This window comes from Takifugu rubripes, chromosome 7 (assembly GCF_901000725.2).
Source record: "Takifugu rubripes chromosome 7, fTakRub1.2, whole genome shotgun sequence".
NCBI classification, from domain to species: Eukaryota; Metazoa; Chordata; class Actinopteri; order Tetraodontiformes; family Tetraodontidae; genus Takifugu; species Takifugu rubripes.
Window position 1 is genome coordinate 3,714,829 of NC_042291.1, and position 26,287 is coordinate 3,741,115.

Here is a 26,287-nt window from a genome sequence, read left to right on the forward strand (position 1 = left end):
TGGCTCCAGTGACCGCCGGGTTATTAAAAGCTGCTGGAAACAATTTTTGGGTCCAAGAGATAAAAAGCTGCGCTGATGAGGAGGAAGAGGAGGAGGAGGAGGAGGAGGAGGAAGCAGAATAAAGAAACCCGGACGGCAACGACGGCTCCTCAGCGTTTACGCCGTAGAACAGTGTGACAATAGCGTAGCTCAATAGCAGAGGAAATTGAGTGTGTAAAACCAAATCATTACTGCGGCTGGCTTTCCTTTGTAATGACAATATGCGTCTCTCCACATCCCATCAGCGAACATGCCCCTAAATGATGCCAGGAAATGAGTCCTGAAGCTGCCAATGAGAGTGATAGCGATGACAGCGAGCGTGTCGCTACAAGCCATTAACGCGGCGCCGCCGGCCTCTGAGCGTTGTACTGGGATACTGGGATGGAGTCAGGAAACAAAGGCAGCAGCTCAGGAGCACAGCCAGCACAGCCAGGCCGCTGCTGCGTTAGCAACGAGCTAACCTCCACCCTCAAATAGCCACAGACAAAAGGGCCTTTTATACTTCTGGTGTTCAAGCATCAAACTCGTGGAATTCTTCTCCTCTTTGTCAGCAGTTTGAGTCTAAATAAGTGACTCAATATTCCAGGATGAACAGAATTTAACTGTCCAGAAATGTTGCATAACTTTCAGCTCTGACCTTTGCTCCCTCAGACCTTTGACCCATCTGACCTTTGAGCTCTCTGACCTTTGACCTCAACTAAGTTGACAGGTTTTGTAACTCATTGTGGACGGTGAAAAACTCATCCACAACCAGCAACCTGGGACCTTCAGGAACACTGGTATCTGATACTGGTCCACTCCTATTGTCCACGATGCTTGGACAAATGATTGGTTTTACAGAAAGATGACTGGTTAAACTGGGAAAGATGAAGTATTACTTATACTAAGACAGAGAACTTGAAAGGACTAATTACTGGGACAGAAAAGTTGTACTGGGAATGACTGGTTTTACAGGGACAGAGCGGTTCAATGACTGGTTATACTGGGACAGAGAGGGTAGATGACTGGTTATACTGGGACAGAGAGGGTAAATGACTGGTTATACTGGGAGAGAGAGGGTAGATGACTGGTTATACTGGGACAGAGAGGGTAGATGATTGGTTATACTGGGACAGAGAGGGTAGAGGACTGGTTATACTGGGACAGAGAGGGTAGATGACTGGTTATACTGGGACAGAGAGGGTAGATGACTGGTTATACTGGGACAGAGAGGGTAGATGATTGGTTATACTGGGACAGAGAGGGTAGAGGACTGGTTATACTGGGACAGAGAGGGTAGATGACTGGTTATACTGGGACAGAGAGGGTAGATGACTGGTTATACTGGGACAGAGAGGGTAGAGGACTGGTTATACTGGGACAGAGAGGGTAGATGACTGGTTATACTGGGACAGAGAGGGTAGATGACTGGTTATACTGGGACAGAGAGGGTAACTTCTTCGTGTTTTTGTTTATTTTTGTTGACTTTGCAGTTCCTGAACTGGGAGAAGTGGTCAACAAGATTTATAGGGGAGATAAAGAAGCATGAGAGGGGAACTAACAGGCCAGTAAAGTCAGCAGCCAGTAAGGCTGCAGCTATAGACTGTTAGCGTCCTGTTAGCTGAAGACTTGCTTCACACACACACACACACACACACACACACACACACACACACACACACACACACACACACACACACACTGTTCTTTGTGGCTGACGGTTTGAAACAATGTCTGATTAAATAAGAACAATGATGCAAATTTCACAAATTAGAAAAGCTAATCCTGCGCTAAGAGATCTCTGGAGGAGGAGCGCCAAAGACGCGCCGTGGGAGCGTGTTGGGGAAATGCTGCTCTATTAATTTTGTGTCGGCATGTGGAGTGTTGTGTTCCACTCATCTGGGTCAGATCACTTGTGTGAGCGTACGCGCTAGTTTATTAGCATTTTGAATGAAAAACGCCACTGAGGACTCATGAATGCTAATACTTACACATGCTACCACGCTGGAGAATTCCCAGCACGCCCCTTTGTCTTCTGCGTGAGTTTCGGCGTGAATGAGGTGGCCCGTGGGTGTGCTGTCAAGGTTGCATGTGCACGTTAAAGCAGGCGCGTGCTGCAGGGTGCACGTGAGTGCGAGGGTGTTGGGCATCTGCCCTCGCCGGCTGATTTACGGAGAAGGCGGATCGGTGGGTGACGCTGAGGACAAGCGTCCTTCAATGTCAGAGTTGCATTTCATCAGCGGGAGCTTTTCAGCGTTCCATCAAAGCCAGATCCACTTTCACCACGTCTAATTAAAGAGCCTTTTAATTAGAGCTCGGCTGAATGATCGCCGGCAGGAGAGCAGCACGCTACCCACGGAGCACGTGATGCTGAAGAAACTGGAGCGGGTCACGGGGACAAATGTGCTGATGGACAGAAGTCCAGATGTGTACGTTGGGACGGACCCTTGGGAAGGACAAGGTCACCTGTCCCTAGAGCCACACAGAGGACGTCTTGTTGGAGCTACTGTTGGTGGGAACTAGATACAGATGTGACTGATAAGGATACCAGAGACATGGCTCCGCCCACTTGTGCTAAAGGTGCTAATCCAGCCTGGACCTGACCTGGACTGACCGTCCTGAAACTGTGTTCTCCCTCAGATCGACAACAAGGAAGTCTCAAGTGTGGGACGCATCGTTTTGTGTTAACCAGTGGGTGACGACGTTACAAGAGCCCAATATGGATCTTCTAAGGATTTTTGATAGTGTTTGCATATTTCTTTCTTGTCATCTCTTTAATACTTTTATGATTTCATGTGCACTACTTTCACTGTGACCATCTGTTAAACCAGCAGTGATTATTACAGCAGCAGTTTCTCCTCCACGCTTCATCCCAGCGCAGCTCATTAGCTTACCTGCTGTCTGGAAACTAGTGTGTGGTTGGTCAGAACTGGGGAGTGGGCGTGGCCAACACGGTCACGCGTTAATAGTGATTTTACCACTGATGCGGGAGGTGAACGACGACCAGCCGAAGCAGCCAAGAGGAACAAAAAAAGAGGAAGCCAGAACAACCGCAGAGTGGGGTGTCTGTCTTTTATCTCATCTTTGTATCCCAAAGGAAAAAGATGCAGTGGTGTAGCTGAGAGGGCGTGGCCTTCCTCACACATGACCACGGAAGCCCCGCCCAGCCAACAATCAAAGCATCCACACCACGTCCAGCATTGGTGAGTGCTTCGGATACAAAGTCCCCTGAGATCCCCTGCAGATGATCTCCTCATCCCTCAGATCTCATCAAAGACAACATATCCATCAATAATGGAGGACGCATCAGTCTGACTCGCTCAGGAACCAGCACAGCCTTTGTGCGTCTTGTCTCTGACCTTCTACGTGGTTGTCTTCAATATTTGATGCAGCTTTTTCTGCTTCATTTTGATCTCTTTACAGCATTTTGTCAATCTTTGTTTATCGACCACGTTGTTCCCTAAAGGTTATTCCACAAAACCCTTTGATTTCTTTGACAACAGGAATAACAGGAGAACTGAAAAAATATTCCTCAGATGGATTTTTGTGATGAAAACGCAAAGAATCACCAAACCCAAACGCTTTATATCCACGAAGAACATTAGCAACACTCTTGTGGTTCATTTCTGTCTCTAGAAGGCTGGTCACCAGCTGGTTTCCATGTGATCAGGAAGGAGCGACAGCGAGAAGGGGTTTTTATTAACTCCTCCACTAATACCACCATTTATTGCTCGATTCCATCTCCGGGCATTTATGGTTCTCAAGGGCAATAAAGCAGCTGAAGAGCACCTGAAGCCTGTTCTGTTAAACAAGGACCAGCATGCCCCTCTCCTCCGGGGGGACCGTGTGGCCCCACCAGCCAGACCTGGGAAGGTGCAGAAGGTTGAGCTGGTGGAACTCTTTCTTCCTGCAGGACTGACTGAGGGAGGCACAAGAGGACTGGAAACGATTAGCCGAGGGCTCAATAGGATCATGAGTAATAATATGAGTGAAATGAAATTGCAGGTTTAACAAGCTGGGATCATTTCTCATTCCCAGTGGTCCCAGAGGAAAGTTGCCCAGTAACTGAGCTGCCGCGTGTCTAAAAGGCAGCGTCAGTGTCTAATGTGGACCGTCATGAATCACTGTCCCACACAGCTAGGCTAATGCTAACGCTGAACCTAGCCTGAGATCTACCGTCAATCTCGTGGATCTCCTGATCTTGGCAGTGCGCTGCTGGGATCGATAAAAAAGGTGGCGTGTCGCCACACAAGCTGTAGGGGTATGAACAGTCCACATGCTTCCCGACCATGACAGAATTTACATATGAGCCTCCATTAAAGATCTTGAATTTACAGGTGGATTTCGGACACACAAGACTGGACTACGGAGGCCCTTGAGCAAGCCACAAAGCCCTACAACCCCTCATTGAGAACAAATGCTTGCAGGGGAACACTTGGGCAGGTTCCCAGCTGCTGGACTCTTTTGGGCTCTCAGACTCGCCTCTACAATAACTTGGTATTTAAGAGAGCGAAGCGACTGGGACATATGACAGGTGAAATGGCGTTCTTCCAGAGAGACAGTGCTAATGAGGACATCCCTCTCAACAGGCAGACCTCCAGGCTGATTCAGGGCTTGCTGGGCCATCCCTTTGCCATCTACCCTGAGAGGTTTTCATTTCACAGGAAACTCAACTCTGTTACCAGTAGTTTCATATCAAGACTGTTGGTGAACAAAAACCTGACTTTTGCCTTCTTTAGAACACTTTCGGACTTCCTTTTCCATGGGTGGGCTTGAGCTTGGTGGCAGAGCTTCCTCAGCAGTGACCTTTAGACCTTTGTGGACTAGTGAAGCTAGTTATAGGGGGCTTTGGTGTTCTCACAGAGGCGCTGGAGGGGTAATCTGAGGAGAGGCTGGTCTGGACACCCCTGCTAGCTGAACTCTACCACAGACAAGTGACAAGACAGGCTGCATTAGCAGAGTTAGCGTTCTCCGGGGTCGCCTTGTTTCCTCAGCCACTGATTACTGAAGATTACAGCTGATAATCATCCTTCATGTTAAAGCCACTCAGAGTCTTTAGTGATGCGAGTAGCCTCCTTCCAGATCCTTTCAGGCTCTTCATTCCAAGTGGATGTTGTCTCTGGAGACCTGGCCTCACACCAACAACCATTGTCATGAGGTAGTGGAGGTAAAGGGAGCCGGACAACCGGGACACCGGACAGCCTGGCCGCCACATGTCTTATAGAATTACTGGTCCTACAGCATCAAACCAAGACTCGTTTCCCTGGTAGTTGATGAGATGTCTGGAATACCAATCATCACCATTGCATCACCATCATCATCACCATCATAATCATTATCATCTGACTCATCAGTGGAACTGAATTCATCACGCTAAATTTTCTTCGAGCAGAATGTACCAGTGTGAGCTGGAGCAACTGGGCAATCATATGTCGCCACATATGTTGACAGGATCTCCAGCTGACTCCATCATGGTCCATTCCTGGAGCTCTTCAGAGAAGCGTGGGTGGTCGAGTGTTGTTGCTGGGACTCACCCACCCCCACCCAGCACCCTGCAGCCTGCCTAATAACCTGGCAGGAACCTCTGTGGTGGAGACATTTAGGAGTATGTGTGTGTTTGTGTGTGTGTGTGTGTGTGTGTGGCTGGATGATTTGAGGGTTGTTATTGTGAAAGCAGGGGAGCTGCGGCGCCTCCACGGTGGCGGACAGGACTGAGGATAACAGGGAACTCAATGGAGTGTTAAATGGGAAATCATCTGTTTTCACACACAGATTTAATGCTTCTTTTTCATTTCCCGCTTTCTCTCGGTCCTCTGCCACTTTACTCCAACCTCTTTTGTGCATCCTGGTCTTTTCATCCTTCCTGTTGTTGCGACATCCCTCCTCTCTGTTAGGGACCACATGAACGGACATCAGGGACCGTGTCAAAAAGGTTCCTGCAGAGTTCAACAGCGCCTCCAGTGGTGAAGGATGGACTCGCTTCCTGAAGCAGCAACATAAAGAAGACTTTCAAGATATTTTGATGTGACGCTGATGCTAATCTCAACAGCCCTTCAGTCCTTCAGTTTAACATTTATCCGCCTCTGCCGGAGCCTCGGAATCAGCCACTCTATAAACCAATGTGAGTCAGCCACGTCTCCGCAACTCATTTCCTGTCTCACTTCTAAAAACAGAAAACAATCGCTTGGTTAATCTTCTGTTTGCACTGCTATCAGTTAGCTTGATGGGCGCTAGTTGGAAGTTGGCTGTACAGAAACATGTTCATTCTTTTTTTTATTGATCTTCTGCTCTCTGGCTTCTTTATGAGGTTTAAATAAAAAGACCAAAGTCCAGCGTGTGTCTCCATCATTTAAACAGACGACCGCGTGCGCCCTCTTGACAGCATCCAAATGTCCTGTTTTCCTGGGGAAGTTATCCCACTTCCTCTTTCTGAGGGACTCGCTGTAATACAGCCTAATGCCACTCAACTGCACATTTATCTCTGCTCTGCCCCAATTACAGGAGCAAATATGGATTAATCCACTACTGAAAATAGTCCCCAACAAATGCACTGACAATTTCTTTACAGCCTTTAAATAAATTCAGCTTGTACTGGTGTAATTACACTACCCTGATTAATGACTATTCCAGTCTAGTATATTATCATTAGTGTCTCTATTGCTGTGTTCATTTTAAACAGAATCGTTCCCAGAGGAGATTTCATTTCTGTGATCACAATATTTCTGCACAACCCAAATCTGCCCAATTAAAAACACATCAAGGCGGTTGTTGGTGGGGCAGCTGACAATGTCTGAAGTTATTCTCAGCACATCAATCAACACCTGATTGGCTTTTGCCCCTCTGACTCTAATCTTAGATCTGACTGTTATCTCAGATCTGACCGTTATCTCAGATTTGACCATAATCTCCAATCTGTCTCTAATCTGACTCCAATCTCTAATCTGACTGTTATCTCAGATCTGACCATAATCTCCAATATGACTCTAATCTGACTCTAATCTCAGATCTGACTCTAATCTCTAATCTGACTCTAATCTCAGATCTGACTCTAATCTCTAATCTGACTCTAATATCTCAGTTCCCACCTTGAACCCAATCCAAGGGGCTCTTCTGTTTCTAGCGCTGGTGTGTTTGCTGTCGTTTTGAACCCCAACATGCAACATCAACAGCAGGTATGATTTACACCTCTTTCAACACTAACCACAGAAGGGAAAATTGATGTGACGTCTCCCAACAAGCAACAGATCCGGAACAGCTCGACCTTTGGTTATACATAAAAAAACCAAACAGTTGCAGGTTTGGGTTTGGAGGGACCAGGCTGTGAATCAGCCTTGCATGCTGCATTCAAGGTATAAAGTCAGTCAGGAGACGGGAAATCTGACGGTTACTGACTGCGCATGTGCTCATGGATGGAGCTGAGATGGAGTGTCAAAGTTTGCATGACTATTCCCCTTTGAAGAGTTTGAGCGAGCTCAGCCCAGCTAGTTGATGAGAGCAGAGTCACAGTTGGTGAAGTGGAGACCAGCTGAGTGGGGCCAGAGCTGGTCTAGAATGGACGTAGCCGGACCACCACCCCACATGGCCCAGCTGAGTCCACTTACGGGAGCATGTGGACGGCGAGCTGGCCCATGAGAAGCTTTACAAGCAAGAATCAGAATAATAACAATACATCTAATTTAACTTTGACATGAAAGAAGCCAAATCATTTGGAGTGTGAGTTAAAGCCTTTATAGGTGGAAGACGACCGTAGCAGACAAGGAAAGAAGCACACATATCTGTGCCCGTGCACACGTGTGACCACCTGCACCTGCTGAGGCGCAGCTCTTCCAACTGTCCGGTGCAGGGGCGGGAGGCACTCGCACGAGCCAAATGATCCAGACATTAGCGGGGAGGCGTGCTTGGCTATGGCGCGGCTGCCCAGTGTGACGGTCCTCCACACATCTGAGATGCTGAGCAAGTCGTTTTTAATCCGACTGCACAGAGAGGAGCTCAACCCTGAGTGACCCGTAAATGTGTCTCCAGGAGATCGAAGGTCCGGAAGAGTCCGTAAACCACAACCACTTCTTTTTTTTGCCGAAAGGCCCTCAGTGAAGGTGTGAAGAAAGCCTTTGATAATCCTCATCCTAAAAAAGCAGCATGCCAGCAGAGCGCTCGCCCACTTTGAGGAACGACGGCAGCAGCCCCAGGGCCTCAGCTTTGAGCTTCATTTAATCTAAAGCGTGTGAATATCTTCAGACGGGGTCTGACTCATCCTCACTGCTGGATCCCCCCTCCCCCGGTGACGCACCGCGGCCTGCCTCAGTGCTGGTGGTGCCCTGAAGAGCATCAGGCTACGACCCCCGTCTGGTTTCTGATCAACAACCGTCTACACACACGTCCGAGGCTAATCGGGATTAGGAAGAGGCTCAACATTAATTAGCCTGTAAGTGCACTTTCAGCTCAGTTTGGTTTGTCACAAAGAGAAATAATAACACAAAGGTAAAAACATCCCCGTTTCATTTTAGGAGTTTTAACTTCTTTCAGTAGCTCTGCAGTAGCTCTGAAGCAGAACCAGTCCTCCACAATCCAGCCGGGTCTTCTCTTCTCCCGAGCAGAACCCAGGATGTTCGACATCCCTGCTGTGTAGGCTGGTGGACGCTTCCATACATCAAACATCTGAACCCCCCCAATTCTTCTGCCTCCACTCAGCGTACTAAACATGGTGAACAAGCTTCAAAGCATCTAATCTCCTGATGTGGAGCAGAATCCACAATGCATCCGGCGCTGCTGAACCCTGCAACTCCTCCAGGATGGGGGGCAGCAGCCGCCGTTAACGTGTCGGACCTGCGAGTTTCTGCAGGGAGGAAAATGCAGATGGAACGTTTCTTCATGCTGGAAACAATGCAAATGAGTCTTACAGCAGAGCTCTCCTAATTAAAAAGACTTTCACTCCTTCAGGCGCTAATGGTCGGGCCCGGACTGGACTGCAGACGTTACTGGCAGCGGAACCGCGCCATATTGCTTCAGCAGCAGAATCCGCTGTCCCGTGACTAAGACACACGGGCGGCAAGACTAATGGTTGTAACACTCAAGTGAATCTGATGAGCTTTTCCAGCAAAGAGATAATGAAGAGAGAACCAATGGAAGCTCGGAGCGCCCAAGACCCCGTCGGGTCTGGACCAGGCCGGCTCCCACAGCAGCTCAGAATCAGCAGGACAGGTGAACACCCAGGAGCATTGCACCATGGGTTGTAGACCTGGCAGTAAGTCAGGTGAGGGCAGCTTATTATGGTCTGTCATTGCATACTTTGAGGAAGTGGTGGAGGGGCGGAGTCACATTGATGTAAACAGAGAAGAAGAGGAATAAAGACACTCAGCTGGAAGAAGCTGCAACAAACCTGTCCTACATATCCCACAATGCAACACAAGGCAAAGAAAGTCGAGCGTGATCGGATTATCAAAGAGCTGAGTGAGGTCACTTCCTCTGAAGCGCAGCTGTATGCTGACAGGGCCAGCAGCCTCTGCCCAAGGTCGGCCCTCACTCACCCCGACCCACCTCAGGGTCTCCAGCCCCCATTCTGAAGGCCGGTCTGGCCAGGTGAGACCAGCACACACACGGTCTCACACACCAGCAAACCAGCTCTCCTGGTTATTTCTGATTTAGGAGGACAGTTGGAAGAGTTTGGATCTGATGTATCAGGAATAAAATAACATTCGGATGTCCACCAAAAGTCCATCTGGTAATCTCATTAACAGAACATGTTGGATCCCGCTGGGGGACATTTTCCTGTTTGGATCAGATTCAAGCAACAAGCTTCAGACTTAAATGTGCTCAGACATTCCTGGAAACAGAAATGTTGTGGCCACTCAGGCCTGCTTCAGGAGCTCCAAATAACAGATGAACTTGAAGACTTCGGGGGTCAGAAGTACAATTAATGTCTCTGTTTCAGGTTTTAATGACAAGCAGATAGATGAGGAACATACAGTAGCGCCTGCCTGTTTTAATGCTGCATTTCAATTTGGCACCGTGCACAATGAATCAGACAGCAGCTAAAGCAATTAGCATGGACAGACATTATGCTAATGAGCGCACGGAGCGGCTAAGGTCAGCCTTGTCGGGCATGTAAAGTCCCGACTCACGCAGGGATTCTGCAGCGCTGCATTAATTGAGGACAGGAAGCGTGGTGCTGGAGGTTTTTACCTGGGTTTGATCTGTGCTCAGGAGTAACTGACCCATCAGGGCCCATCAGAACCCATCAGGACCTGTCAGGACCCAAAGGGCTTAAAAGGACCCAACAGGACCGATCAGGACTCAACAGGACCTATCAGGGCCCATCCGGGCCTGAAAGGACCCATCAGAACCCAAAAAGGACCCATCAGGACCCAACAGGACTCATCTGGACCTATCAGGGCCTATCAGGGCCCAAAAGGACTCGTCAGCACCCTTTAGGGCCCATCGGGACCTGAGTCATCATCACGGATCAGCACCTGATACCAATGAAATTGAATCAATACCAAAACATGTTCATGTTGCCATCTCTTCTCCTCATGTCCTCCTCGTGTCAACAAACCAGCAGGTGTCCTGGTCCTCTGGTTTGCTCAGAAACCGGGGCTACTCCTCATCGGTGAGGCTAAAGCCACCTGTACGACCTTTGGCCTCACCTGGTGATGATGTCACTTCCTTTCCTGCATTTTGTAACACAGGCTCAGAATAATCTTTAGTCAATTTAGCAAACAATTATCCAGATGAACGGGTTCACGCTGACATGGCAGTATTGGGAGGATCAAAGTGTGTTAATCCGATTACCAATAATCAGATCAGGGCTGTTGTCTGGTTTACCTGTTCGCTAGAATAATCTGATCTCTCCAGAACTGGAAGAAGGGGCTCAGTGTTGCCGGGGCAGCTCTGAACAGACGGTCCAGGGCTCCCTAAGGGGGCAGCCGGTCGATTCTGCTCTACTTGCACTGCACGTGCTGTTGCACGTCAGCTCAGAGTCACCGTCACTGACGGAGCAGTGGCTTTTGGGTGATGACGTGGTTCTGGAGCATCAGCTCACAGCCCAGCTCGGGGGCCATCAGGACTGACACCTGCAGTTCTGGGCTGGGTGACCCTGGAACAAAGGGAGCCGAGGTGGCCCCATGTAGACCTCCATCCTCCGTCGAGCATCATCTGTCCTCATCGGGGCCATATGTTGGGGCGCATCGGCGGCTCCCTTGTTCCGCACACAAGAGCATAAATATGGTCCACAAATGAAAGCATTAATCAGACTTTTACGGAACCTTTCCCCACATCAATATGCATTAGCCGCTGACTGATTGCCATTTGTCTAATGAGTCAATTCCCACCTTCTAACTCTCGGAGCATTAATTCAGCGATGAGTCGGGTCACCGCCGCGCACACATAAATCTTCAGCTGTCGCCGGGTCCGAAATAACGACCAGCCGCTTCGGCTCACCTGCTGAGGCTCCGAGCCAATTAAACAGCTCCGCCAGCTCCCTCATTAATGACGTAAGACATCCCGGTGCCTGCTGGGCATGCTGGGAGCTGTGGTTGGGGAGCAGTACGAGGCTAACGCTCAGTCCATTAGTGGTCTCAAGCGGGAAATAATATTGATTGAGCCACAAATGGGACAAACGGAGGTCGTGGCGAGTAAGGCGGTCCCCGGGGCCGGAGCTGGACTCGGCACACCCGGCCGTGTTCCTGCTGGGAAACACGGAGCCGCTGCTCTCAATCAGCAGGAACACGTGGAAACATGTTGGAATCCGACCAAACCACCTGACGTTGAACATCTCAACAGGCGTCCAGGGAATACGAGGCTCTCTTCCGCCTGCTCTGTTCTCCACTCGTTGGCTCCGCTTTATTTGGCTGCCCATGTCTGGTCTCTGGTGGTCTGGCTTTTTGGCAGGATTCCTGGTTAAGAGCGCTATGAAAGCAGCGCGGAGGAGCATTTATTACAGACTGAGCGCTGCGATCACACAAGCGTCAGATCACAGCGACTCTGACCGCAGGCACGCGCCTCACACGCTCCTGGATCCTCCCCGAGGACGCTCGCTGACAGTCAGACACAGAATCCAGCAAAAATTCAACCTCAGCAGCCAGTTATGGCCCACATTCTGATTTCCACATGCAGGAGGTGTCACAAAGCACCAATGAAACACCTTCAATATGTGATATATATATATGAGCACCAGCCGCTCTGCTCCTGGCTCCATGGGGGAACAGATTCAGGGAAACCTCTTGTCAGATGTGTGAAAGTGGTGTCTGGTGTGACAAACCTTTTGGGGGGGATTTTTGCGGCTGTCACATTTTTCAAGTCTGAATAAGTGATAAATGAGGTTCTTTATGAAGTGCGCCCCCTGGAGGCCATTCCTGGAGTACCAGGGCTTTGATTCATGCTGCAGATTCATTCACTCATTGACTGGAGGACTCACGGTCATGAAGCCGTCCAGTAGACCAGAGTCAGGTTTGGGTGGAGCCTGGAGTCTCTCCATGGACCACTTCTCGATAATCGAGGCCACCTGGCTGTTCTCTGTGTTGAGGATCCTGAAGCCCGTCATGTTCACTCCGCTGTATCGGTAAGGTTCCACGTCAAGTGCAAACAGATCCTGGAAAAAGGAGGAATTGTAATTAAGAAGTGGAGAGAAGGACTTTTAGGGCAGCCGATAAACACCGTCGTTGGATTTAGTGGATTTAGATTCCAGGTCCCGTAAACGTGTGAGGGCAACTTTAGCGTGATAATGAGTGATTAGCTCTTGATGCTAATGGTGAAAGCTAACTGTTAGTTTGGTGACTGTGATCTTCAGAGTCGAAGGTCACCACTCTGCTCTGGTGGAGGAGGGAACAATGTTGGTGTTGATGGAGCAGATGAGGGAGGAAGAGCTGGCAGGAACATGGTGACATCACAGTGCTGTTCTCTAACCCTGCATCTGTAGGGTGAGGCCATCCATCCATCCATCATCCATCCACCCACCCATCCATTCATCCATCCATCCATCCATCCATCCATCCATCCACCCACCATCCATCCATCCATCCATCCATCCATTGTGGATCACAGCAGGAATGATGGAATGATGTTCGTGTGTTGAGGTTGGACGTGACAGTGAGACGGCTCCTCGCCCGCCACTTACCAGCGTGGTGAAGATGTAGTGGTAATACTCAGTCATCATCCCCATGGCCAGAGCCTGCAGGAGACACCAGCACACTTAGACATGAATGCAGACAGCTGTCCAAACACCAGGGGACACAGAGGGACAGAGATAGAGAGACAGAGGGAGAGACAGAGAGACAGAACATTCTGAAGGATCACAGCTGATGATGTTAAAACTACTCTTTCCCAAAAACTACTCAGGTAAAAATAACAAAAGGTTAGAGTTGGCACATGGTGTGTGTGTGTGTGTGTGTGTGTGTGTTTGTGTGTGTGTGTCTAACAGTCTCTTGTGGACTGTTTGTTTACATGTTGACGCAACTTGGCATTTTTTCTGTTGCCATGGGATCATCGGTCCTAACATAAACCTCTTCACCATAAGAGCACACTGCTGACATCAAGGCACTGTTGCCATGGCAGCAGTTTTGGGCATCAATCACCATCAAACGTCTACAGCCTGTACAGCTCCTGCAGACCTCCTGTACAGCCAACTGCTGGGCTCCTGTTGATGTCCACCTGAGGTCCCTATGTTGGCCTGACCCAGACTCCTGAGTGCAGCTGGTCCAAAATGCTGCTGCAACTGGACCCAAACAACGAGAGCGCATTTATTTAGCACGCTTTTAGGATCACCTCACTGACCTCCTGTTCATCTTTGTATTGATTTTTATATTCTGGCATTTGTTTTGAAACGTCGTGGTCTTAACCTTCTCCGACCTTACGTCTCCCCTGGTCAGCAGGTCAACCGGTGTTGGTCCTTAAACCAAAGACCAAGCCTTAAACTGTGGTCAGACTGTTGGTTAGCTCTGAGACTTAGCTGTGTAGCGTGCTACCTGTGGTTAGGGTTTGCTCTGCTAAAGGTCTCCATGAGGGAGGTCCTCCAGCTGTGGTGTGATGAGAACATCAGTCCTTCAGGAGCAGAACATTAATAATGACGCAGTCCTGCAGCTTCCGACCAATCGTTGGAGAACAGCACTTCACTGAAAATGTTCTTTGATCATTTATAAATCCTGCGAGTACAAGAAAGATTCAGGCTTCTTAATTCTGTTGGACCTTTCAAGGTTCCTGAACACCAGATTTGGGATTTTAAAAATTGAGCTTTAACTTAAAACGTAAAAAAAAAACTGGACCGTTAACAGAACAAAAGCTGCTTTCGTCAAAATAAAGGCGCCTTCATGCACCAGAGGGTCAAACGCAGACAGAACTTCAACTTTTTAAATGTTTCATTGTTGTTTCACTAAACTGAGCAAGATTTGTTCTGTGTAGTTGAACAATTACACACATTTTGTAACAGTTCTGACTTCCTGTTTCAAAAGTGCCTCAGTTCAGCTCAGTCAACCATGGTTTCTCCCTGTGTTGACAGCTATTAACATGTTGTTACCTGTTAATAACATGCTATTACAGCTATTAACATGTTGTTATCTGTTAATAACATGCTATTACCAGCTATTAACATGTTGTTACAGTTAAAACACATTATTACAAGCTACAGGTCTTGTTAGTACTCCTCCTTCTCCTCGACTCAGTGCTGCCCACCTCTGGAGGTGTCCATCACAGCCGTGCTCGTGAATACAGGAGACGTGCACGCACCTGCTTCAGTATCCCAGCAGCCATTTCGTGGCTGCAGTCAAAGATGATGTGGAACTCCTTCCCTCGCTTCATCTCCTTCAGCAGCGGCTTGGCGTCCTTTGACTCCAGGGGAAGCTGCCGGATCTTCAAGCGGATGTTGTACCGGGACGGCGCCTTAATCAGCTCCTGCAGCCGAATCAGACCTGCAAGGAAGTACAACAAGGCTCCGTCACTGATTCCTGGCTGAGTCCACAGAATCAGCCTCCACCAGTTCCTCGGTGGTCCTACACGTGCAAACTTCTCTGCCCCCCGTCTCCACATGGTTCCACTTTTGGCCATTAATATTCTTCTGAAGTCAGTGATGCTACCCAGCTTTAGCTTTAGCCTCATTCCAATTTCAATACTGTCCACACTGATCCAGAATCAGCCAGAAACTGGGTCTTCAGGGGGTCCTAAATGCCTTTATCAGTTTCCACTGTAGCTAAGCTAACTGTCCAGTTCTCCCGTGTTCCTCAAAGCTTTGGTGGTTCAGCTGGACTGGTTTCTTCATGTATGGACCAAGAATCCAGGTTCCTTCTAAAGGTCTAAATGAATCAAACCCTCTAAAAGCAAACCTGCTTCCAGATGAGTGGCCGTGCCTGTTGTGACCAGCATGCGTGTGCACGTGTGAGAGCTGTGACTCTCGCCAGCGCCTGATGCCACCTGAGCTGACATCGCAGAAAAACAGCTTCCTGTGCAGCGGCGCCGCTCTGCGCTTCACGGTTAGTTAGCTAACATCCATAAAAGCAGGCAGACGTGTCGGACTGCTGCACTCGCTCTTCAAACACGTGGCTGCACCTGGCCGCCGTGCACCATCAGGACTCTGCTGCTGCTGCTGATGTGGACACCTGCTCCAGGATCCATGTTCTGGGCTGTCTGAGGCTCTCCCGGCCCAGCTGATAAACCTCTTTGTGAAGGGGCTCAGCACATCCTGCTGCTTGGCTCTTATTGGCCCTACACATGCAGCGTTGCATTGTGGGTGAAAAGAGCAGTTGACGGTTGCTGTGTGAACGTGTTTCGGGCAGATTCATTCAGAACGGGTCAGAGGTTTGGAAGGGACGTGCTCCTGAGGCTGGTCTGCACCTCTGCATAAGGTAGCCAGTAAAAACTGGACGGTGGTTCTTTGGTTCTTTTCATCTTTTCTTATTTCTCATAATTCCTCACTCGTTCGGGAATATCGTTCGTTCGTTTCCATTTAATAAGCATCCTGATTTTTTAAACCATGGCAGCGATTCTTCTCATCAACGGTTTGATTTCATCTCAGTTCTGAAGCTAGAAAATATTTTAAGTAGATCTCTAAACAACACTGAAAAATAAAACTAAATAAATCTTATAATATAAAAATAATAAAAAGTTGCTTAAACTCATTAAATCAAAGGCTAATTTATTTGCTGCTCCGCTGAGGAAGCGCGACTGTAAAACCAGCTGTTGTTATTTAGCCTGTTAGCTGTGCAGCGACTCCTGTTGACTTCAGACTTTATGGCTGCAGTAAAGAACGACTGACACGTACATATAACACTGCTGCTGCTAGTCCTGTTAGCATAGCTCCTCCAACCAGGACGAGCCTCACAGCACTGTCAGCTGTGGTTTGGAATGTGTAAATGGTGGAAAGGTGTTCTTTGGGAGTAAAGGAATTCCTGAAATTCATAAATGGATTTAACATCTGCAAATTAAACTGTTCAGAGTAGCAAAACAGCCACCACTCAGGCTAGCCAGGGTTACAGGTTAGGGTAAGGGGTTAGGGTTAGATAGTTAGGGTTAGGGGTTAGGGTTAGGGGTTAGGGTTAGATAGTTAGGGTTAGGGGTTAGGGTTAGATAGTTAGGGTTAGGGGTTAGGGTTGGGGGTTAGGGTTGGGGGTTAGGGTTAGCGTTAGTGTTAGAAGGTTAGGGTTGGGGGTTAGGGTTAGCGTTAGATGGTTAGGGTTAGATGGTTAGGGTTAGAGGGTTAGCGTTAGAAGGTTAGGGTTGGGGGTTAGGGTTAGCGTTAGATGGTTAGGGTTAGATGGTTAGGGGTTAGGGTTAGCGTTAAATGGTTAGGGTTAGATGGTTAGGGTTAGGGGTTAGCATTAGAAGGTTAGGGTTAGATGGTTAGCGTTAGATGGTTAGGGTTAGATGGTTAGGGTTAGAAGGTTAGCGTTAGAAGGTTAGGGTTATTTTTCCATCATCTGGTCTGGACCCTGAGCGGCTGCAGGATAAAGCCTCATTCTGCCTCCTGGGCACTGCGGCTCACGTGATTCCTAGTCCAGTCAGGTTCTGTCTTCGCCCTCATTGACTCTTTTATCTGTCCTCAGTATCAGGTCACCTGTGTAAATTGCGACAGCAGGAAAGGTGACGCCGATGGCTGCTCAAGCAACGATCTCATTTCCCATCACAGGACAGAAAATCAAGCAACTATTAACCCCGTCGTGAACCAGCAACGACGTCTCCACAAGCGGATTAACAGAGGTGATGAAATCATGGCGATCAATTTGTCCCACAGCTGCTCGCTGATCTCTGGGGCGGAGAGTCCGCTCACACGTGCACCTGGGAACAAGGTTCTGTCCCTGCTTTTAATAATGGCGCCTCCTCTTTCCTTAGACACAGTAATGAAATGATGAAGAAAGAGTGAAGAGGACAGACGGCGGCGTGGTCATGAGCGTTCCAGCCTACAGGGAGCTTTGCTTGTGTTGGTGGAGGCTCCTGTGATATCTATCGTGCACATTAGCTGAGTTTGTGCCTCCAGCACATGAACGATGATAAAGACGACACAGCAACCGTAACCGTGTCCAACAAACCAGCCCAGGCGGCGTTTTTACGCCGCTGTTTGGCTGTTGTGTTGCTAATTTGCCTCATTTGAAAATGAACACACACAATTAGCATAACTGTGTGAAGCACTGGCTTCATCTGGCCTGAATACTAACAAAGTATTCCCAGTGTGTGTGTGAGGCTGGGAGCTCTGGGGAGCCTCGGGGCCCATCTGCGGGCTGGCAACCATCACCCCGCTCATATGGCGCCTGTTCCCAGCCTGCTGGCTGAGCTGTCGCCCGCTGACCTGGACTCCAGCACCAAGGTTGTCAAGCACAACAAACCACAAAGCCTCTGATCAGCCCTGTTTATCTGCTCACTGAAAGATTTATTTGTTGTCTTTTTATTTTAAAAAAAGTCAAAATAATTTGAGTTGGTTGAAAGGAGGAAAAAAATCCTTTTGATTCTCACGGAGGTTTGCTCCTGGCTGTGATTCTGATTTCAAAGCTGCGATCAAACATCAGAAAAGGGCGTCGCCGTCTCACCGGTGCTGTCGTCGTAAACCACCGTCACCGTCTTCCACTTGAAAAAGTGCACCAGGTCCAGAATGGCCCGGCTCAGAGAGGAGAAGTCTGGGTAAAGGTTGACGTAGAAGATGTCCCTGTTGTCCGCCACCTGGTGCTTCCACTTGGTCTGGATGTGCGGCACCCCCAGGGCGTTGCAGATGGACTGAACCGCGTTGGCCGAGGAGCTGTGAGACGGCCCAAAGATGGCCGCCACCCCCAGAGAGAGCTGGTCACAAGCTGGAGAAGGAACACAGGCTGGGTTATCACGGGGTGCCCCCAGAGCGCCAGGATGATGGTTCTGACGTGACCATGCAGACACCTTCGCGTCTGACCTCATGACCACAGACATCAGCACTGTAAATCTGATTAGCAAGTCGTTAGCCCCTCCGCTGTCATGTGACCTGGTGGCACTGTTGTGGTTTATTCGGTTGAGCTAAAGATGTTAAACAGCTGAATAATGTTCTGACCCTGCTGCCCTCCCGTCACACTGGTCTCCACGACGACAGCACTGCTGCTGATTTGATGAATACTTGATAGTGCTTAGCTTCCCTTTAGTTTAGCCATTAGCTGTCCTACAAGTATTGTCTCTTTCACCAGCTTTATCTGACGGAGGTAAAACCAGCGACGCTGTTAGCGCGGCTGTACTTTAGCTGAGAGCTAGTTGGCCTAATCACCGATCCATAATTGATAAGAGGTTGGAGTGGCGGCCTGACACACACACACACACAAGTGATAGATTATTGTGCTTTTATTGGGTGTCTCCGGGGGCCAAATGGCTCTTTGAATTACTGCAGCTGAGTCGCTACCTGAAGCAAATCAATTCTTTCTGTTTACATTTGGAGCGCTCAGCTATTCCTCCCTCGCCTGATTATAATTGTCACAATCAAGGCTGCAGCAGCCTGCGAGCGTCGCAACAGGAGACATTTACAATGCAAAGCAGCGCCGCAGTAGCAACACATATGTATATATTTATATTCATATTTACACCTGAAGCCAGACGGACGGCAGCACAGGCTGATCCTGCCGTCAGCCCCGCAGGTGAAACACACAAATACCTTTCCTGGAGGCCTCGAAGCTGTCGTAGATGTTTATCCTCTGGATGTCGTAGGTGAGCGTGGTGTTGGGCAGCAGGGTTCTGTTCCTGTTGATTGTGTTTAAAGCAAATTTAAAGGCTAGTTCTTCGGCGCCGGACGGGCCGCTCTCGATGGACTCAAATATCCCACCTGTCAAAGACAAACACAGGTGGATCCACTGTTAGAAGCCTCCAGCAGGAACAACAAAAACAGAGCACTCTTTATCCGTTTCCACAGCAACCACCAAATGTTTTCACTTGAAAGATATTAGCTGCTGTTAGCTCACTTAGCTGTACGGTTAGCATGTGTCCAGTTTTCAGGATTCAAGAGGTTTTTACTGACAGCAGCATCACCCATGATGAAGTTCTCACGTCTCAACTCCAACTTAAGAAGGTCAAGACGGAGCAGAAGCTAGCAAACGGTCAGAGGAATGTGCCTGGTCAGAGGTGACTGCTCGACGGTGTTTGGGCTCAGACTTCAACAGTTCGATGGTGTGGGGCATGAAACTGGTCCTGAGTCTGCTGTGGTACCGTCCACCAGAGGACAGCAGCTCGACCAGTCTGTTACCAGTCTTATCGCCCTTCTTCCAGCAGGACATGAAGTTCCTCTGAGGATGTGGAGACTTCCTGTTGAGGGCGGAGCTGCTGGCCTACTCAGTGTTGCTGCTCACCCCATGAGGAACCTGAACTCATGGGACTGTGGTCAGACCCCAGGAGAACAGGCTGCTTTTAGGTCTACACCTTCAACAACAATCCATCAGGTGTTCAGGGACAGTCTGGTCACCTGGTGCTGATCAGAGGTCTTTGGCCATTTATCTGGGGGACGGAAGTCTTGGTTGTCCTGGAGATGGTTGACACCCCCCATTTTGTCCATCTGCTGCTGGGATCAGTGTGGTGGGGTTCTAGTGTCCCAGCCTCACTACAGGCTACACCAAGTGACAGATGAACACACACGGACACACACACACACACACACACACACTAAATTTACATGTACTTAAAGGCAGGAGTAAACTCAAGTTTCTGTCTCGCTTGTTCTTCTCATCACATGAGATGAGTTGAACTGACAACGTAAACCTGTCCGACCAGAACAGGTCCTCAGATGCTAATGCTGCTAGCTTCACCGCTGCGCAGGACAGCGTAACCATCTGACTGTCAAGCGTAAACAGGACGGGTCCGTAACGCCAGTCTCTGCCGTGCACCTGAGGCTGCTGTAGCTGAAAGCCTCCTGTAGGTGGAGGAGCTGCGGAGCCTTTTCTGAGGGCTCAGCGCTCCTCTCGGCTCTGCTCTGAACACTTCTGACAGCCAGCAGATGAATGGACGCAGCGAGGGCCGGAGGGGCCGGGGAGGGGGGGGAGGGCGAGGGGCTTCTGAGATCAATGTTCCCTGATTGGCCGGAGAATCAATCAATGGAGCCCTCGGGGAGCCGCGAAGAGCAACGGTTAGAGATTGAAGTGTTTTGTTTGGGTGAGCTCTGTGGCCCGGCCCCGGCGGCTCAGTGTCAGTCACACCAGCTTTATTTACTCCACTGTAGGACCCTCTTCAAGAGCACAATGTAATCCACACACACAAGTACTGCGGCTCCCTCCTGTCACAAGCGATTACCACAGATTCTGATCAATGCTGCCTCACAGCCGCTGAAACTCGCCTTTTCATGGACATTTATTTGTCTGAGCGGTGACGTTTGAAGCAAATGTGCACACAGAAGCAGCTCTGACAGCAGCACTGCCGACATTAGCATGCACCACACGGGGAGACTCCTGTTTTGCATCCCATAATGAGTTTGAGGGAATTAATAAGCATCAGTTAAAGGGGATGTACTATAATTGGAAAGCTGAACGTTCCGAGCGGCTCCGTTCACACATGAGAAGTTGTGGATTTTCCTGCTGAGAATCTGTTCCAGTCAAAGGAGACGGATCTGGACGGCGCTGAAGAATCTGAAGAGCTAACAGAGATAGCATCTGAAGCTATCAGCTAGGAAATAACGAGGACCCAGCACGCTCCGGAACACGCAAACAGAAATAAAAACGGGTTTCGTTTCAAAATAAAGTACGTTATGAATCCGGAGACGCCGGTGGGAATAAAGTTCTGGACACAAGAAAGTTCTTCTGATTGGAACCTTTGTGAGCACGTGGTGAGAGATCCAAAGGGTTCAGGAGTTCAGCAGAAGGAACGCGCCTCCTTGGTGATGTCAGAGGCTCTGAAGGCAGCAGGACTCCACCGTCATTCACCTGTAGCCTGATCAGTCCTTGATGGACGCGCAGACGCACGTCCAGACGGACCACGTGAAGCCGTGAGCTGCCTCCATCCACACAGATGAGCAGACAGATGGAAATCATCACGTCTTATTTACACATATTGCAGCTTCTTTTCTCTCATATGCGCCTGTATTTTTTTTATTAAGGCTGAGATGGAAATAATCACTCCACAAGCATCAGTGAACTGTGATGGATGGGTCGCCATGGAAACGACGGCGAAGCCACAAACACCAACCTGGACACGTGGACTTGCTAGGTTACCAACAGGAATTCATGACCGTGGTGGGGGTAACTGAACCATAACGCGACCATTTAAAATCCGTTCAATGTCCCAGTTAGACCAGAGACCCTCCTCCTCGATCTCCATCAACCCTTCAGAAGGGGGAAGGAAACAGTCCGGAGGGCGTCGTCCCGAAGGGTCGAAGCGACCACGGAACCAAGCCCCTGGTCCTTTGGGGGCCGGCGGCTCCCAGACGGCCGACAATCATCAGCCATCTCAATTTTTCTCCCTCCTAGACATGAATCGTAGATCCTGCGGAAGCCTCCTGTCTGTTGTGTGCAAGATGATTTATGGCCACGGCTGCATCTGCACCACAGCCGCCGCCGGGGGGGGGGGGGGGGGGTGGGAGGGGGGGGGGGGGGGGGGGGGGGGGGGGGGGGGGGGGGGGGGTGGGGGGGTGGGGGGGGGGGTGGGGGGGGGGGGGGGGATCTGACCAACACTTCAGATCAACTTATTAGAGGCAAATAGATGCTTCGTTATTGATTAGGCAGCTCTCGTTGTGGCCTCGTTCTGCAGAGAGTTCACGGAGAACATTTGGAGCCACTGGTCCTCACCATCGAGCCTCAGCCCAGACCTGCAACCAGATCCTTCATCCACTTCCTTTGATAGGAGCCTGGTGAGAACAGCTCTGAGCTGCTCTGGCTCTGACGTTCCTCCAGACTTTCTCCATCCTGCTGCGGAGCTTGGATCTGGGTGCTTTTCCCACAGGAGCCTCTGGTTTTTCTGTAGCAGCCAGTTTCTTTTTGTTAAGTGTTTGAAATTGAGCAGAAATGTTGGTTATTGAAGGCTCTTCCTCTGTCTCTGGGACTGTGAGGAAACGCTCCGCAGGCTCTGCTGAATTATCATTCATGGGTCTGTTTGTGCAGAACATTTTGTACCTTTTTCATGCAGGATCAACAGCAGAAGGCTGCCTGCTCTTGTGGGAGAAGGAAGCTTCACAAAGAAGAGAGGCCTTCGCCCGCTGGAGGATTCTGACAGTTCCTCCTCGCTCTCACTCGCTCTCACCCTCTTCACACTCTTTGTTTCCCATTCTCACCCGCCAGTGTTTCATTCTGCTGCTCTCTGGAGTCTGGATCGCTGCGACACAGGTGAGTTTTGGAGGTTCCACCCGCCCATCACGGGAAACCTCAGGAGTTCTCACTTCAGCCTTTCATAAATGTCAGTGCTCCTCAGCCATTGTGGAGCACCAGCAGAGGCAGAGAATGTCAGCCTTCCTCCTCCGTCACCGCCTTTGTGAACGGCTCCCATCTGCAAATGTCAATGAGGCAGCAAACAGGCTGGCTCGGCGGCGGCGGCGGCGGCGGCGGCGGCTAAAAAGAGCCGCTAGCACAGGGCGGAGCTGATGTGAGTCAGAGCTCCTCGTCCTGACACACGTGACGATCCGCTGCTCTTCATCCTGCCAACAACTTTAAAGGTTGAAGGAAACAGGGGGGCGAGAGGAGAAACAGACGGCCAGATCCATGGGAGCAGCAGGTCTGAGGGAGGCTTTGCTCTGGCAGCCTCCTGCGGATCAACGGCGTGCTGAGGTGGCATCCGCCGCTCCGAGGGGAAGCTTTCACCGGTGTGCAGACATGCAGCCGGTAAATCTGATTATTCCTATCTCTCCCCCCGCGTGGATCTATTTGCTTAACAATGATAACAATCCCCGCAGCTTAACTCCGGCGGGCAGAGCCGATGCGCTCAGCGCCGCCGTTTCCTCCGCTCTTTAATGAGCAGCTCCGCCTGTGAACTTGGAGGGGGAATATTGATTTTCTTTTGCTCGGCCAAGTGTGCGATATCATCGGGAGTAAAAGGGGAAAAATGAGGCAGACGAGGGGTCGAGGTCACGCCGCTCCTGAGCCCGTTTACTCCCCCTCCCCCGAGTCCGTCATTGTGATGGAATCCCGGTCCGTTTAAAGGATCAGCCGCAGCCAAGGCATGAAAGTAGAAGCAACTTTCTTTCTGCCCAGCAATGGCGCTAATGAAGGCGTCCGCTGCCACGCAGCTCCGCTGCAGCCCTCAGCCGGCTGTAATGGGATCAATACTGGATCATTAATCCTCTGACAGGAGGGTCCTCAGGTCACTGCAGAAGCTCACCTCCTCCCCTCGTGTCCATCCAGCCCTCTCATCTTCCCCTCCACACCAGGGCAGTTAAACTAAAGCTGCTGGGCAAGGCAACACACACAGGCACACACACACACACACACACACACACACAGTTGGTTCCAAACAGTCTTTGTTCTCTTATCATTGTCAGTAGATAAAGAAACACCACTGAGATTCAGATGATCAAAGGCTGATCAAAGGATACTAAAGTAACGGTGACGATAGTTTGCTAAAGGTGGCTGAAGCTGCTTCCTGTAGTTGCCGGAGGCTCTCTGGGTCACATGACCATGAACTTGGACCAGGATTAAATCATTCAGACTATCAGCCTGGATGTTCTAAAATGAAGCCAAGACTTATTTATGATGAACAGCGGTCAGCAGGAGGACTTCCTCCAGCCGGCCTGGAGACGAACACAACACCGTCCACAGTTACTGGAAATAAAAGAAAATTGGAACTGCTGATGGACTATTGTCTCCAAAGGTTCTCCAAAGGCTGTGCTGGAGCTTCTGAAGCTTTGACAGACTCAATCAAACAATCACTCATTTAGGTGATCTCTCTCCAGCCTGATCCAACCCAGCAAAAAGATGAGATTTGACTAGTGACAAAGAACACTGGAGCTGCAACTGTACCTGCTGTAGTCCTACAGAGGTTCCTGTTCCAGACCTGCAGAAGTTCCTACTCCAGACCTACAGAGGTTCCTGCTCCAGACCCGCAGAAGTTCCTACTCCAGACCTACAGAGGTTCCTGCTCCAGACCTGCAGAAGTTCCTACTCCAGACCTACAGAAGTTCCTGCTCCAGACCTGCAGAAGTTCCTACTCCAGACCTACAGAAGTTCTTGCTCCAGACCTGCAGAAGTTCCTACTCCAGACCTACAGAGGTTCCTGCTCCAGACCTGCAGAAGTTCCTACTCCAGACCTACAGAAGTTCCTGCTCCAGACCTACAGAGGTTCCTGCTCCAGACCTGCAGACGTTCCTACTCCAGACCTACAGAGGTTCCTGCTGTAGTCCTTCAGAGGTTCCTGCTCCAGAACCTGCAGAAGTTCCTACTCCAGACCTACAGAGGTTCCTGCTCCAGACCTGCAGATCTCCTGCAGATGTTTCTGCTGCAGACCTACAGGAGAGCTCGGCTCCAGCTAAACCTGATTCTTTGGTGAAGCCTGTGTCCTTCATGTCCCCATGTCTACCCACGTTGTCCCCTCATTGAGCCCAGACGCCGGTCCGGAGCAGAGCGTTCAGTCACGGCCAGTCACCTGGTTTTCGCAGCCCCACTAACTTTCTCCAGCAGCTCTGTTCTTTCAGGGTGTTTGTGTTGTTCAGCTGTAGTGAAGGTTCTGTGAGGACATCACAGCATCACGCCAGCTCACCACAAAGCTCACAAACCTATCAAACTTTATTGACCAAATTCTGGATTTAGACTTTAAATCTCAAGTTTCTTTAAATGAGCTTATTTCGTTCTCATTATATAAGACCATTCATGCTGCAGAGCCTTTGCTTTGATGTTGATTTTACCGTTGTTTCGAACAATAATGTTTATTGAGATTACCCAACAACGTTAAACACGGCGACGTCGTTACCGCTGCAGCGTTACGGCTCCTCGGAGACCACGTGGATTCAAATTACCCACATTTGTTTCATCCTCTCGCCATCTCATTCACTTCCCTCTGTTGTGTGTGTGTGTGTGTGTGAGTGTGTTTGTGTGCGTGAGTATGTGTGTGTGTGTGTGCGTGTCTGTGTGTGCGTGGGTGGGTGTGTGTCCATTAGGGTGGACTGCACTGGAGGAGACATTTCAGAGTGAAGCAGAGCAGGTGGAGAACAGCTCCCTCCGGGTGCACTCAGGCATCTGTTATGACAAGCTAGCTAAATCTCTGCTTCTTCTGTGTGAATTAGCCGTTACCGTGAACGCCAACAGCTCCTCCGTCTCTGGCACTCCTCCCCTTTCACCCACCCCCTCCCCACCACTGTCACCTTCCATCTTTCATCTTCTCCTCACATCTCCAAAGAGGAGAAGTTCAGCGCAGCAGAGAAAGAGCGAGCGAGCGAGCGAGCGAGTGAGCGCCTGCGGCACAAATGTCGAGATAATGGTTTCATTTGGAGAGATCCTGATGAGACCCTTGAAGGGAGAATTCCCCCTCAGATGGAGAGATGTGTTACCTCTCTCCTCATCTCTTTTCATCTCTGCACCTCCGGATGGCTCCATGCTTACAGCCATGGAAGCATCACCCTCTTTTATCTCACCCTCCTCACCCGCCAACAACAAAGTGGCTCATTTGGAAACATAAAAATGTGATGAAATATTAATGTAAAGTAAAAAGAGGATGTGTGTCATGTAGACACAGTGCGAGGGAAGAGCGGCTCCTTCCTTCATCAGCGCCTCCTAAACAGCAGAGGCAACACAAACAGCTCGTAGATACCATGAAGCCTTTGAGACAAGGCCAATGATAGCAGTAACACACCTTCCCCCAGTCCTCCAGGTCCGTCCCCAAAGGTCCAGTGGCCTGATCAACAGAGGCTCCGCCCACCATTGGCTCAGACATGTGAGGAGGTCATGTGGTC

General features: G+C 49.8%; 1 protein-coding gene across 1 annotated transcript in view; it reads right to left on the reverse strand.

The window, feature by feature from the left end:
- LOC101071348 (glutamate receptor ionotropic, kainate 2) overlaps nucleotides 1–26,287 on the reverse strand; it is an 88,568-nt gene that overhangs the window by 40,328 nt on the left and 21,953 nt on the right. Inside the window, 5 exon segments of the mRNA XM_029838511.1 lie at nucleotides 12,428–12,601; nucleotides 13,127–13,180; nucleotides 14,731–14,912; nucleotides 18,018–18,275; nucleotides 19,094–19,261. Coding sequence (XP_029694371.1) covers nucleotides 12,428–12,601; nucleotides 13,127–13,180; nucleotides 14,731–14,912; nucleotides 18,018–18,275; nucleotides 19,094–19,261 — 836 coding nt within the window.